Source organism: Dasypus novemcinctus, chromosome 24 (assembly GCF_030445035.2).
Source record: "Dasypus novemcinctus isolate mDasNov1 chromosome 24, mDasNov1.1.hap2, whole genome shotgun sequence".
Classification (NCBI taxonomy): domain Eukaryota; kingdom Metazoa; phylum Chordata; class Mammalia; order Cingulata; family Dasypodidae; genus Dasypus; species Dasypus novemcinctus.
The window spans coordinates 61075599-61089109 of record NC_080696.1 but is presented as its reverse complement, the minus strand read 5'-3'; the positions used below and the strand labels follow the sequence as shown (position 1 = coordinate 61089109).

At 49.7% G+C, this 13511-nt stretch overlaps 1 protein-coding gene across 1 annotated transcript in view; it reads left to right on the top strand.

Moving 5' to 3' along the window:
- CTCFL (CCCTC-binding factor like) overlaps positions 1-11677 on the top strand; it is a 33369-nt gene extending 21692 nt beyond the window's left edge. The window contains exons 9-10 of the mRNA XM_004468026.3: positions 1851-1962; positions 10218-11677. Coding sequence (XP_004468083.1) covers positions 1851-1962; positions 10218-10381 — 276 coding nt within the window. The 3' untranslated portion in view covers positions 10382-11677. The remainder of the gene's footprint in view (positions 1-1850; positions 1963-10217) is intronic.
- The last annotated feature ends 1834 nt before the right edge of the window (positions 11678-13511 follow it).

The following is a 13511-nucleotide window of genomic DNA, read 5'->3' as shown; positions in this document are numbered from 1 at the left end:
TTATGCTAAGTGAAGCCAGTCTGAAAAAGCTACATGTTCTACGATTCCAATTTTCGAAAAGGCAAAACTATAGAGAGACAGTGAAGTGATTGGGATTGCCAGGGCTGGGGGTGGGTTAGGAAGATAAGATGGAGCACAGGGGTTTTAGGGCAGCAGGAGATTTCTACAGTGTGGACATGTGCTATTATGCATTTGTCAAAACCTGTAGAACTGACAGCCCCAGAGTGAGCCCTAATGTAAGTGATGGACTTTAGTTAATAATAATAGATCGATATTGGTTCATCCTTTGTAACAAATGTACCACACTAATGGGAGAAGTTCATAGTGTGAGAAATTGTGTGTGCAGGGCGAGGGTGTATAGCGGACCTCTTGACCCTGCTCAGGTTTTCTGTAAACCTAAAACTGCTCTTAAAAAGTCTGTGCATAAATTTTTTAAATGAATTGTTCACAAATTTTAGTTTTTTTTTCACAATACCTGCAGTTGATCTCCAGTCCAGACTGTCACAAGACCCCCCCCACCCCCCACCCCACCCCAGTCAGGACCCTGCTCTGGACTTAATCTGTCATAGAGGGAGAAGGTGGGGTTCTCCTTCCTTGAACAGTTTTCTGACTCAGAAGTTTGTCTTATTACTTGGCCCTCTTAGTCACAAATAGCCTAAATGTAATGTTGATTTACTTGAAATCTTAATCCACTTGCTGCTGTCAGGCTGGATGGGGGTTGTTTATGTGTTTGTTTTGCTTTGTTGTTAATACAAAACTGACGTCAGGAATTCCTAGCCGTGAACTTCATGAAGTTGTAGGCACGTGGCGTGTGCGTGCTTCACTGGGAAAGGAACCATTGCTTTGTCATACTCTTAAAGGGATCCCTTGACCCCAAAAGACTTTGTTTCTAGATAATCATGGTATAAACCAGGCGCTGGCAAACTTTTCTGTAAAGGGCCAGAGAGCCACAACTCTGTGGGCACCCCCTCTGCCACGACTATGGGCTCCGCTGTGGTCACGAAAAAGCAGCCTCGGGCACTTCTTAAGTGAACGGATGACTCTGTTCCAATAAAATCGACCTCACAAAAGTCCTTGGCAAGCCAGACTTGGCGTTCAGTCCATAGTTTGTCAACCCTTGGTATAAACTATAGAAAAACACAAAATGGAAAAAGTTTAAGTCACCTGTGATGCCCTCCTCCGCTTACATACGGATCCTTCTTTCTTCCACCCATAAACCAGGAGAATCCCAAGCTCTGTGCCAGAACCATTAGACAGGGTGTTTTACACAATCAGCAAATGCACGGCCGTGTCACCAGTATTCAGTTTTACATGGGAACTTTTCAAATAGTGAAAATAGTCGGACTTGTTTTAAACTATCCTAAGTGCTTATTTGTATATAAGACAAAACCACTGTCAGCCTAACTGGGAAGTCTTTGGCTTCCTTTTCGTTCTGCATGTTGCGTACAATTGTCATAACTTCCCTCCAAGAGCTCCATGCACAGTAGGAAAGCTGGTTGAGGCTGTAAAAGCTCTGCGGTATATTATTCAGTTTCCATAAAATTGACGCAAGTGGAACTTCTGGTCTAACATCAAACCTCACTTCAGAGAGTAGAAGCATTCTAGAAAAATAAATTGTGTTTTCTCTTTGACTTCTATTATGGAAAATACTCAAAACAAGCTAGTTCATGGCTAGACCTAAACACAACAGAAGGGGTTGCCTCTAAGTCAAGGCCAGCTTTTTGTGCGAGATACTATGAAGTCCATGCGGCCCCTCTTTTCCCAGAGCCTGTTCCTCTAACCATGAGTTCTTAAATGCATCCCTCTGGTGACGCTGACTTTGTGCATTCTTTGTGTCATTTCTGCAACAGAATAACGTGAGCAGACATTCAGAGAAGTGTGATGCGGGGCAGGAAAAGCCTGCTGCCTCGGGAAGAAGAACGGAGAGGAGAGCGACGACCCTGAGAGCTGGGCAGGAAGACGGTACCACCACTCACATGAATTATCTTTTTTTTTTTTTTAATGTAATTTTATTACAGAAGTCATAAACTCACAAAACAATAAGGCATGTGTAGAATTCCCATGCAGCACCCTTCACCAACACCACACCATTGTGGAGCATTTGTTACAATTATGAGATAATACCATCAGACTATTACCATGAACTCTGGTCTATAACATACATTTGGCATCTTTTTTCCATATCCCCCTATTGTTAGCATAGTACATCTTTGGCATTGATGCAAGAATATTACAGTGTTGCTAACAGTAGTCCATAAGTTACATTAATTGTATTTTTCCATGCTTCTCCACATTCCCATCACCCTGAAAAAGTGACGTATATCCGTTGTAGTTCACAGAAGGACATTTTTGTATTTGTGCTATTAACCACAATTCTCATCCACCTCTTGGTTCACTGTTATTCAGTCCCTAAATTATTCTCTAGCTTGCTTTCATTTGACATTTACATCCCTAGACTACCCTTTTCAGCCACATTCCCATTTGTAAACCAGCTGCTACTCACCGTAATGAATTACCATCAAATCTACTTCCACACTTTTACAGTCAAGTTAATTAAAACTTCTACATACATTAAGCATCAGTACTCCTTCACAGCCCTCCTCTTATCTCAAGGCTTTAACTCCATGTGCTTAATCTTCATATTTAGTTCATATTAGTTGAGACCATGCAATATTTGTCCTTTTGTGTCTGGCTTACTTCAATTAGCATAATGTCTTCAAGAATCATCCATGTTATCATATATGTCCCAATTTCATTTCTTCTTACTGCAGCATAGTATTCCACCATATGTATATACATTTTTTTCACATTTTTTTCATCCTCCCCCCCTTGCAGCTTTTTGCGTGCTGTCTGCTCTCTGCGTCCATTTGCTGTGCATTCTTCTGTCTATATTTTTTATTTATTCCCACCCCTTGCAGCTTGCTTGCTGTCTGCTCTCTGTGTCTGTTTGCTGCGTGCTCGTCTGTGTTTTTGCTTTGTCTCCCTTTTTGTTGTGTCACCTTGCTGAATCAGCTCTCCGTGGTGCCTGCGGGCCAGGTGGCACTCCACAGTGCCCAGGCCGGCGGCTCTCCGCAGCGTGCAGGCGAGCCTGCCTTCACAAGGAGGCCCCGGGATGTGAACCCAGGGCCTCCCATATGGTAGACGGGAGCCCAGCTGCTTGAGGCACAGCCATTTCCTCTATACCACATTTTGTTTATGCATTCGTTGGTTGATGGACGCTTGGGTTGTTTCCATCTTTGGGGAATTGTGAATAACACCACTATGAGCATCAGTGTGCAAATGTCTGTTCGCATTACAGTTTTTCAGTTCTTCTGTATATATTCCTAGTAAAGCAAATGCTGGATCATATGGCAGTTCTATATTTAGCTTCCTGAGGAACTACCAAACTGTCTTCCACAGAGGCTGCACCATCTTACCCTCCCACCAACAGTGAAGCAGTGTTCTTATATCTCCACAGTCTCTCTAGCACTTACTGGTTTCTGTTTTTCTAAATAATGGCCACTGTCTGCGGTGTGAAATGATATCTCATTGTCATTTTGATTTGCATTTCCCTAATTGCTAGCAATATGGAACATCTTTCATATGCTTTTTGGCCACATGTGTTTCCTCTCTGGAGAAATGTGTAGGTCTTTTGCCCATCATTTAATTGGACTGCTTGCTCTTTTATTGTGAGTTGCACGATCTCTTTATATAGAATGGAAATCAAACCCTTATCGGAGCTGTGGTTTCCAACTCTTTTCTCCCATCGAGTGGGCTGCCTTACCACCTTCTCGAGTACCTGAATCACCTTCTAACCTGATGGGATTTTCCGGTCGTGGATGTTCCTGGGGTGGCTTGGTGCCAACCCGCGATGGCAGCTGGCCCGAGGCCCAGCTCACTGCTGCGCCCGACTCTGCGGGCAGAGTGTGGGCAGGGCAGAGGCCCACTCAGTTACACACACACACGCGCGCGCATGCACGGCCTGCAGGACACGTCAGCAAGGCTGATGATGAGCGCACACTCACTGCGCTCCAGCACCCCTGCTGGTCCTCTCGGCGGAGCCTTCCCCTGCCTGGTGGGCAGGGCGGGGCCCACCTCCCCATCCTCTGGCCTTGGGGAGAAGCGAGTTCCCGGGTGGGCACAAAGATGGGCAGCTCCACTGTGCTGAGAATCGTTCTGCCCTGGCGGGGCAGGCCTCTGCCTTGCGCAGGTGCCTCTTCACGTTCTCCGTCCTTGTGTACGAGCGGCCCAGAGTTAGAGAGCGCAGCTGGCAGCCAGCCAGCCTCACAGCGAGAGCTCCTGGGCATGTCACGCTCGTTCTTCAGCATGACCCTATGTGTTTATTCCTTCCTCCTTCCCTGACTTGTGCATCTTCTCATGCAAAGCCAATGGCCCTTTCCTTCTTTCAGAGCTGCTGGTAAACTAGAGGCTGCCTGCATATAGCTGCATCTCAGATAAACAACAAATACTTGTTTGGTGTAAGTATGCCCTCTTTGGGCCATACTTATACTAAAAATGATTCCTTGCTTATCTGAAATTCAGGTTTGACGGGCGTCCTCCAGTGCCTCGCCTTCCTCTTGGTGGTGGGTTTGTGTCCCCTTTGGTAACGCTGTCAGCGCGCCAAACACCTCCTCGTCTGCCGCGCCTCTTCTGCTGGCAAAGCCACGAGCCCGCAGGAGCCTCCAGCCTGCTCTCTTCTCGTCCCTGCCCACACGGCAGGCTGCCTTAGTCATCTGGGTGACAGAGTTCTCCAAATCAGGTGGCTCAAAGCAGCAGGAAGGTTCTGGAGGCCAGACATTCTCCTCACCTCTGGTGGGTGCCAGCAACCTGTGGGCACTGGCCTCTGCTCCGGCGTCACGTGGACTTCTCTGGTGTCCCTCTGTGGTCAGTCTGTGTCCAGGTCTCCCCTATCAGGACACCGTCAAGGGCAGGACGGGAACGTGGCTCCGGGGGACACAGCAGGCTGTGGGCAGGCTGGCAGGACGGGAGGCCCTGGTCGGTGCACAGCCGCCAGCTCAGAACTCTCCAGAACCGCCCTCCCCTCACCCAAAGCACCTTCCTCTCTCCTCCGCAAGGTGACATTTACCACTGCGCACTCGTGACCTGCCGCGTGCTCGTCTGCACACGGGCCCCTCCTTGGCCTCGCCGCAGCTGGACGTGGTGGCCACCGGCCTCCCGGGCTGGGCGTCGAGAGCCGAGGCGCGGGCGGGGCGGCCTGCGCGGGCACCCAGCTTCCTCGTGCCAACCCTGCGCCTGCGGCCGGCCCAGCGCCACCCCTCTCCCGCCGGCCCCTGGGCCGAGGCCTGGCCTCCCTCCTCACATGCAGGGGATGGACGCCATTTGCTAGCGTCCCCAGTCTCCCAGGGGAGAGCCGGACACCCCGTGCTCGGGGGCGAGTAGAAGACAAGTGCGTGTCGCAGCAGTCGGCGTGACGCCTGGCTTGTCTGTGCCTTACACTGACGTGGTCCCAAGATGCGATTTTTAACTCTGTTCTGGAAGAAGGGCTTGTGAGGGCCCCTCTGCCCGAGGTCCTGCGCCCCCCCCCCACAGGGCTCCCCCCGCCTTCCCTCTCCCCCAAGTCTGCCCTTCCACCCTCTTTGCAGATCCTTGAGCATCTCACGGGAAGAGCTTGGCCCGACCCCGGCTCCTCCAGCTCCTCTCCCTCGTCTCCTGCTCGCCCCCCGCCACACCGCCGCCCTCCTGCCGGCTCCCCAGAGGCCATGACGTGGCACCCACTGCCCTCCCCGGCCCCGGCCTCCCAGCTCCCCAACTGCCTCCTCCACCACCGGCCTCCTGGGCTCGCGCTGCCTTGAGCTGCTCCCGCCTTCTCCCGCAGCATCATCCGCCACCGTCAGCACCTCCCTCCCGCCCCCTGCAGCCGCCTGCTGGCCACAGCTGACCCCCAAGCCCACACCTGAGCCCACAGTGCCACCCACACCTGTGCCCACGCCACACCTAGGATCATAACCACACCCGCACCCACCCCTGGGGCACACCTGGGCCCAGGCCACACCTGGGCTGAGCACACCTGCACCACGCCCTTGTCCTCTCTTTAGGGACTGCCGTGCGTCAGGTTGGGGCCTCCAGCCCAGCCTCGTGCTGATGACCAGGTGCGAACCTTCAGCCTCCTGGGGGCATCTCTCTTTGGCTGCTCAAACTCGGTCCGCTGGACGCTGAACTTACCACCCCGTCATCTCCCGGGTTCTCTCCCACAGACCAGCTCGTGCAGGTGCACTCTGTGAGGTCCCTGGCCTGTGACCAGGACCGCCTCCGCCCTGTCCCCATCGCCAGCCTTTGGCTTCTCTTCCTGCCATCCCCATGTCGTCCCTGTTTCTGCTCCCATTCCCTGGGCCTGGACACGGTCCAGCAAGTCCACAGCCTCCCCAGGTGGCCGGGCCTCTCCAGCAGCTGGACGGGGCTCTCCTGCGTGCCCCACGGCCCCTCGCCCGGCGTCCCAGGCTGAGGCTCCTCATCCCCTGGCACTCCAGCGTCTCCTCCAGCGCTCCAGCCACACTGGCCCCTCTGGGTCCTCGGCCAGGCTGGCCTCTTGGTCTGGAATTCCTAGGTCCTTCCTGCGCCTCCACTGCTCCCTGAGACCTCAGCCCCACTCACCGCCCTACATCCGCTCCTAGGCCGGCGCCTCCCGGTGGAGCGCAGCCTCTCTCGTGGTCTCCGATTTCTTTGTCGGTAACAAATGCCCGTTTCCCACCTGCACTGTTCACTCCTGGTCCAGCCACCTCGTCCCAGCCCCTCACGCCGAGCCGGGCGTCAGCAGTTCTTCCTTCATTGCCCGCTGGTTGAATAAACGTGTGAACAATGAGCACAGATTTTTGTTGGAAAAGGCAAACTAGTGAAATTCAGTTCATGATCCTTTAACCACAGTGGAAAGAGGTGCTGTGGCCAGATGGCAGGGCTCTAAACCTGTAAAAACGTGTGACTTCCGGCTCTTCAGGCACCCGAGGGCCCCTCCGAGCCGCACCTCCTCTTGAAAGCCCGTGAGAGCCTTGGCAACTTTCTATCAGGATAAGAGTCGTCTTTAATAGAAAATCCAAATTATCTGGGATGTAGTGGGTTTTGTGTAGTTATCACTGATGAGTTGTCTTAAATCCTGTATCTCTTTAGGGTATTTGGTTTGTTCTCTTCCTGTTTCCTAGTCTGGCTTTTAATTTTTTGCCAATGTCTAGGCCACCTGAATATGTGGTGACTTTACTCTCATGGCCAATTTCTCTCATTTGCCTATTTTTTTTCCCTCACAGTTCTTCATTGACATATGATTCAACTTATTCTAAGTCTTTACAATTGCCCAGCTTAAGTTATCAAAATCGGGCCAGGGGCTCAGTAATGGGGTGCAGATTTTCTCCCGGGAGTTCCAGTTACGAGACGTAAAAGCGGCTTTTCTCCATGCAATCCCCAGACTGGCCAGCGGATGGCGCTCGCCGGCACCCTGTCCACGGAGGTGTTTCCTGCCATCTCCGCTTCCCTGTGTTCTGGTCTGGCCAGAGCCAAGATCCCAGCAGGCCCTGCTGCCAAGTTCACTGCAGAGAAGCCCCCGACTCCCCTCCCCTTTGCCCTGCAACAGCTGACAGGGAGGAGGACGGCTGCGGTCCTCTCAGTGGGCGGCAGTGAGCCGCGGTTTACCGCAGCTTCACCTTGGGGTGGAGGGAGCCTTCTGGCCCTTGCGGGGGCGTGGGAACGCACACTGGTGATTTCGGCTTCTTCGTCCCTCTGTCCCTTGCCCTCCTGGGAGCTGTGAACCATTGTCCTGTCTGCTGACCCCAAAGCAGGTCCCTCGGCAGCTTTGGCCCTTTCTCCATCTCCTCTTTGGGAGAGCCGAGCCCTGCCCGCCTGCCCCAGCGCCATCTTGGGTTTTGAAACGTCACGTCCAGCGGGTGACGCTTCTGCTCTGGAGAAGAGTTAGGGACGGGGGTTCGACGGCTTCCAGGGTGCCCCATCCCGGCTGCGGGAGGGCGGCCCGTGACCCGTGACGACTCCGCCAAGCAAATGCGTGTCACGTGGGGGCACTGCTGATGGGGACAGGGTTTTCTTTTGGGGTGATGGGAAAGTTCTGGAACAAACAGCGCTCTGCTTCCACACACCACCGTCACAGCCCACAGAAGGACGCCGGGAGAGAAAGGTGGGCGTCCGTTCCCATCTTCTGCTCCTTTTACTTGGGATCTGCCAAAACAGAGCATCATTTAGACATCGCTCCTGAATGAGGGCACTGGAAATGCTGGCTGCATCCAACCTTCCCCTTCCAGAGGAGCCGAAACGAATGTGGTCACAGGCTTAAACAGGACAACGCTAAGATTAGACCTTTCCAAACTTCCCCCCCTATGTTAGCTGACCAACTCCTTTATCCAGAGCAAAGTATGAATTGGGACAAGTATCCTGGCTGACATCAGTGACAAATACACCCCCATTTGCATTTCTGGACTCTTTTCACCTCCATTATCCAGATAATTGTCTGTTTGTTCATTTGCTTTGCTTGTGAGCCAGCACGTGTGCCCTAGCCCGTTCTCTGCTGCTGTCTGATGACACTGGCTTGGTGAGTCTCAATGTTTACTTAATGCATAATAATTGAGCCTTACTGCCTTTCCCCCTAAAATACTTAAGGAAAACACAAGCAGAAAAAATCTTCAACTTTGTACTAACAGGAAGTAATTATTCCTTTTTAAATTGAGGTGAAATTCACATAACACAAAATTAACCAATTGAAAGTGAGCAGTTCAGGGCCTTTAGTGCATTCAGTGTTGTGCAACCAGCACCCCTGTTTGTTTCAAAACATTTTCATCACCCCAATAGAAAAGCCTGTCCCATCAGCAGTGCCCCCCGTCTCCTCTCCCCACCAGCGCTGGCAACCACCAGGCTCCTCTCCATCTCTGGGGATTTAACCATTCTGGACATTTTCTATAAATCCATCATTTGTGTGACCTTGTACACCTGACCACTTGCACTCAGCAAAAGTGTTTTCAAGGTGCATCCGTGCTGTAGCACGCATCGGAGCCTCATCCCTTTTACGGCCGAGTAACAGTCCGCTGCATGCATACACCACGTGCGTTTATCCGTGCAGCCGTTGAGGGCAGTAGTTGCATTCTTCACAGCGGGCTCTTTGCCCTGGGAAGTGATTGGAAAAGGGTAGAGGCTTCACTACGCTCACGTCTACGGTGGTATGTTTTTAGGCTTCCTAAGTGTGAGTTGCGCTGCCTTGTTTATCAGCTGCTGGGGGTGGGCGGGGTTGTCAGAGGGGCCTCTGACCCGCAGGAATTGCTCAGCATGTGTTGATTTCTGAATGGACAGATGCCCGCAAGCCGCCGGCTGTTCCCTGTGGGGGTGGCATTCCATGAGCCCCGCAGCAAGCCCCGGGGGAGCAGCTCGGCCCTGTGTGGGCCTCCAGCAGCTGCCTTCGCCTTCCAGCCGCGGCTGCCAGGAGCCATTTGCCACTGTCTGGGGACATTTTTGATTGTCACAGTTTGGGGGAGCAGAAGTGCTACTGGCATCCAGTGGGTAGAGTCCAGGGCTGCTGTGAAACATCCTGCAATGCACAGGACGGCCCCCAAAACAGAATGATCTTGCACCCAAATGTCAGGGAGTCAGAGATGAAGCAGCCTCATGCAGCAGGTAGCTGCAATCAGAGTGTGCGTCCTGGGCTGTAAGTCAAACAGTGGTTTTCTTTTCCTTTTTTTTTTTTTTAAGATTTATTTTTTATTTCTTTCTCTCCCCTTCCTCCCCAACCCCCCTCCCACCCCATTGTCTGCTGTGTCCATGCGCTGTGTTCTGTGACTGCTTCCATCCTTACCAGCGGCACCGGGAATCTGTGTTTCTTTTTGTTGCGTCATCTTGCTGTGTCAGCTCTCCGTGTGCGCGACACCACTCCTGGACAGGCTGGGCGGCTCTCCTTACGGGTCGCACTCCTTGTGCGTGGGGCTCCCCTACGCAGGGACACCCTGCGTGGCAGGGCACTCCCTGCGTGGCAGGGCACTCCTTGCGTGCATCAGCACTGCCCATGGGCCAGCTCCACACGGGTCAAGGAGGCCCGGGGTTTGAACTGCGGACCTCCCATGTGGTAGACGGATGCCCTAACCACTGGGCCAAGTCCGCTTCCCCCAAACAGTGGTTTTCTAAGGTGCTTGCTGCCATGCTTCAAATTAAGCCACTATCCCCAAAACATCGTTGCCTCGTCTATCAGTTCTCATTTCTTGGCTTTTTAAAGTTTGCTCACCTGGTCCCTTTTTCCCAAGGAGCTGCTGCCGAGCAGGTGCTGGCTGCAGAGGTTCCCGCTGTGAGGGGAGGACAGTTCGCGGGTGACGTTGCTCCCGACGACCTCGGAGGGCCCACGGGCGGAAGCGAAGACCCGGAGGCAGGCGCGGCCTGTGAACTGATCCTCCGCATGATGGAAAAGTGATGGCGGGGGCATCGTCCTGGCAGGACTTAGCTCCTACAGCAGGTTCGAAGCTCTCCGCGCCTTGTTTCAAATAATTAACTTCGTGACAATGGAAAGTCCCAGTTTTCCCAGAGTTTGAAGTAGCACCTCGAATGGGTTACATCTGTTGGGCTAGGTACTGCAGGTATTTTTTAAAAGGCCTAACTCCTGAATCGAGGGATTAGCCCCTCAAACGTATGAATTCACTTAGTATTGGCGCGATGGCTCACAAGGAACGAGTCGTGATTTTGGATGATAATTATTCCAGTAGTAACCCAGTCCCACTATTGAGTACATAAGCAAACAGTCAGAGCTGGAAAATTTTATGTTGAATTGCACTTTCATGATATTTCAAATACTTTTATGATTTTTAAGTATAGAAGGCAAATTTTATATCCTTTTTATACAAATGAATTTTCCATAAAATTTAAAACTACTGTAATGATTTTAATCAGTTCTAAATTCGGCCAAAAAGATATTACTGTTATTTAAAAAACTAAGAAATGGAAAAACTCTAGATTAGGCTAGAAAATAATGAAATCTGTTTTACTTTGCTTTATGAGCAAAGTTCATTTTTACAGTTTGTATCCTCTCTTAATTATGTTCTTTGGCTGATACGAAACCCCCCGGTTAGAGTCTATTATTGCTTATTAGTATGTCAGTTCATAGTCCTTTCGTTTTGCTAAAACTATTTTGTTTATATTTTAAAAAAATAATTGGCAGAGTAAGAAGAAACATAAACATTGATAATGAAAATGTATACGTGGGAAGAGTTTGCACTTTTTTGTAATGTCCTATAATTAATGAGTATTTCTCTTCCACCGATGGAGAAGATTCTTTCCGCCCACTAGTAGAATGTGAAATGCCTCTTCAGCACTTAAATGAATTTAGTCCCTGTCTTTACAGTGAGCCAGGTTTCTCTGTTTTTCTTAGCTAAACAGCTACTTTTGCTGTGAACTTCCCCCCATATTTTAAAATCATCGATAGATCTTAACTTCAAATTCTTGAAATTCTGATCTGTTGTTATAAATAGCCCAAATCCATAAGCCCCTATGGGAGGTTAGCATTTGGATGTGATTCCCGAGCAGGAAGGCGTTATATTCTCTTCATGCCAGCAAATTAGTAACATTCATATGGTAAGACTTAAATCCTATACCCTGTAGAGAACCCGAGCCCACGCCCACAATGCTGTCATTGTGACTAGTTGAATTTTTGTGACGTTCCTTTTTCTTTTTTAACTGTTGTTCAAGATGTTTGGCATACCTCAATAAAATGGCATACCTTAAAGTTGCTGTCTGTGTTATATATGAACGACCATCCTTAAAATGTCTTCTCTGCATCAAAGCTGAGAGGATTTTTCTTTCTTCACTGGCAAATGAAAGTTGACTTTAGGACTGCCTCTGTAGAAAGTAGGTCTGAATGTTTGCCAGCCTTAAACGGCAGGCATGGCCTTAATTTTGAATGTTTTAGAATTGAAAATGCAGGAGTGGGTATGGCTCAGACGGCTGAGCACCTGCTTCCCACATGGGAGGTCCCAGGTTCAGGTCCCGGTACCTGAGGAAACAAAGACAAACAACAAGCAAAACAAACAAAAAAAAACAATTCAGGGGAGCCGATGTGGCTGTGGTTGAGTGCCGGCTTCCCACATACAAGGTCTGGAGCTCAATCTCTGGCCCCTGGTACCTCAAAAAAAAATTTTTTTTTTTTTAATGCGCAGAAATGTGATATTTACAGTCCAGCCCCAGTAGGGTTTTTAAAAAAACCTGATAATATAAGAAACATGTTTGAAACATAAACCCAGTTGGTTTCCAAACATCATCAAAACCCCCTCATAAACAGACTTCAGTAAGTCATTGAAGTGTTTTTTTAATGTAAAATACCCAGATGAGAAATTATACAGAGCAGAAACTCGGATGGTCGACACGGGTGTTTCTGTGGCCACACTGCCTGGGTGTGAGACGGTGACACCCCGGAGCTCCTGAAATGACCAGAGCTGCGATTCGGGCCGTAGACACCGCGACAGGAGTTCCCGCTAGAGGGCAGTCGTTTCTTTCTTTTTGAACATTCAGCAGCAACCTCTTGGCAATTCCTGTAATTTTGAACCATACTCAAAGGTAAATGCAAAGTGCTTTCTCTTTGCTAGTGACAGACGGATCGCTGACACCGGAAGCTGCTAAGTAAGAAAAGGGGCCTTTGGGGAGCTTTGGCGAGCTCTGCCTGCAGAGCACGGTAGCTTAAAATAGTTTTGGATCTAGCAGTAAATAATGCTGGAATGTACACCTCTTGTGCAATTTAACGACTTTGGTTTGGGGGTGGTGATGGGGGCAGACAGGGTGTTTATATTACAACAGTGTTCACAACATTTTTAGTATATAAAGGATGCTTTCTAAACAAACCTAAGACCAGGCAGTTAACAGCCTGCTTCTGTCTGAGATTAGTCACTGAAACAGTTCCCTACTACAAAGGAGGGGAGGGGTGTGGGGGGGTTAGTCCTTGTGAAACTGAAGTTTAAATTATAAACTTTCACAACCTACCTTTTGACAATGGCAAGGATTTCTTATTTTCCAGATATTTTCCCCAGGATAAATGTTTTATTTTTTCTGATAATTCCTTGATAATCTTAGTAGCCCCTGAGCAGGTGTGCTTTGTGACTATCTGTCATTAAGAGGCAGTGTTATTTATACTATAATATGTTCCCTTAAAGCCTTAGAGCATTTGGCTTAGGTGATCGACTCTTTCAGCAGTTCCCCGTCCTTTTACTGCAGTTGATTTTTAATTGTGCCTCAGATCACACAAATCTTAAGCGCCTAGTTTACGACGAGCATCGTAGCTTTTGTATTGTTTCCAAGATGATTCTGATTATGGACATGATCTCTGTAGTGCAATGGCTTTTTTTAAAATATGTTTTCTTAAGGAGGTACCAGGGATTGAACCTGGAACCTCATATATGCGAAGCAGGTGCTCAACCACTGAGCTACACCACTCGCTGCACTGGCTTTTTTATATTATACACAATTTAGGACTGCAAAAGAAGTCTTAAGTCCTATTTTCTGTGCAACGCAGATATAGTACTAAACAAGATGATCACTCTGCTGTTGAGACAAAAAGTACA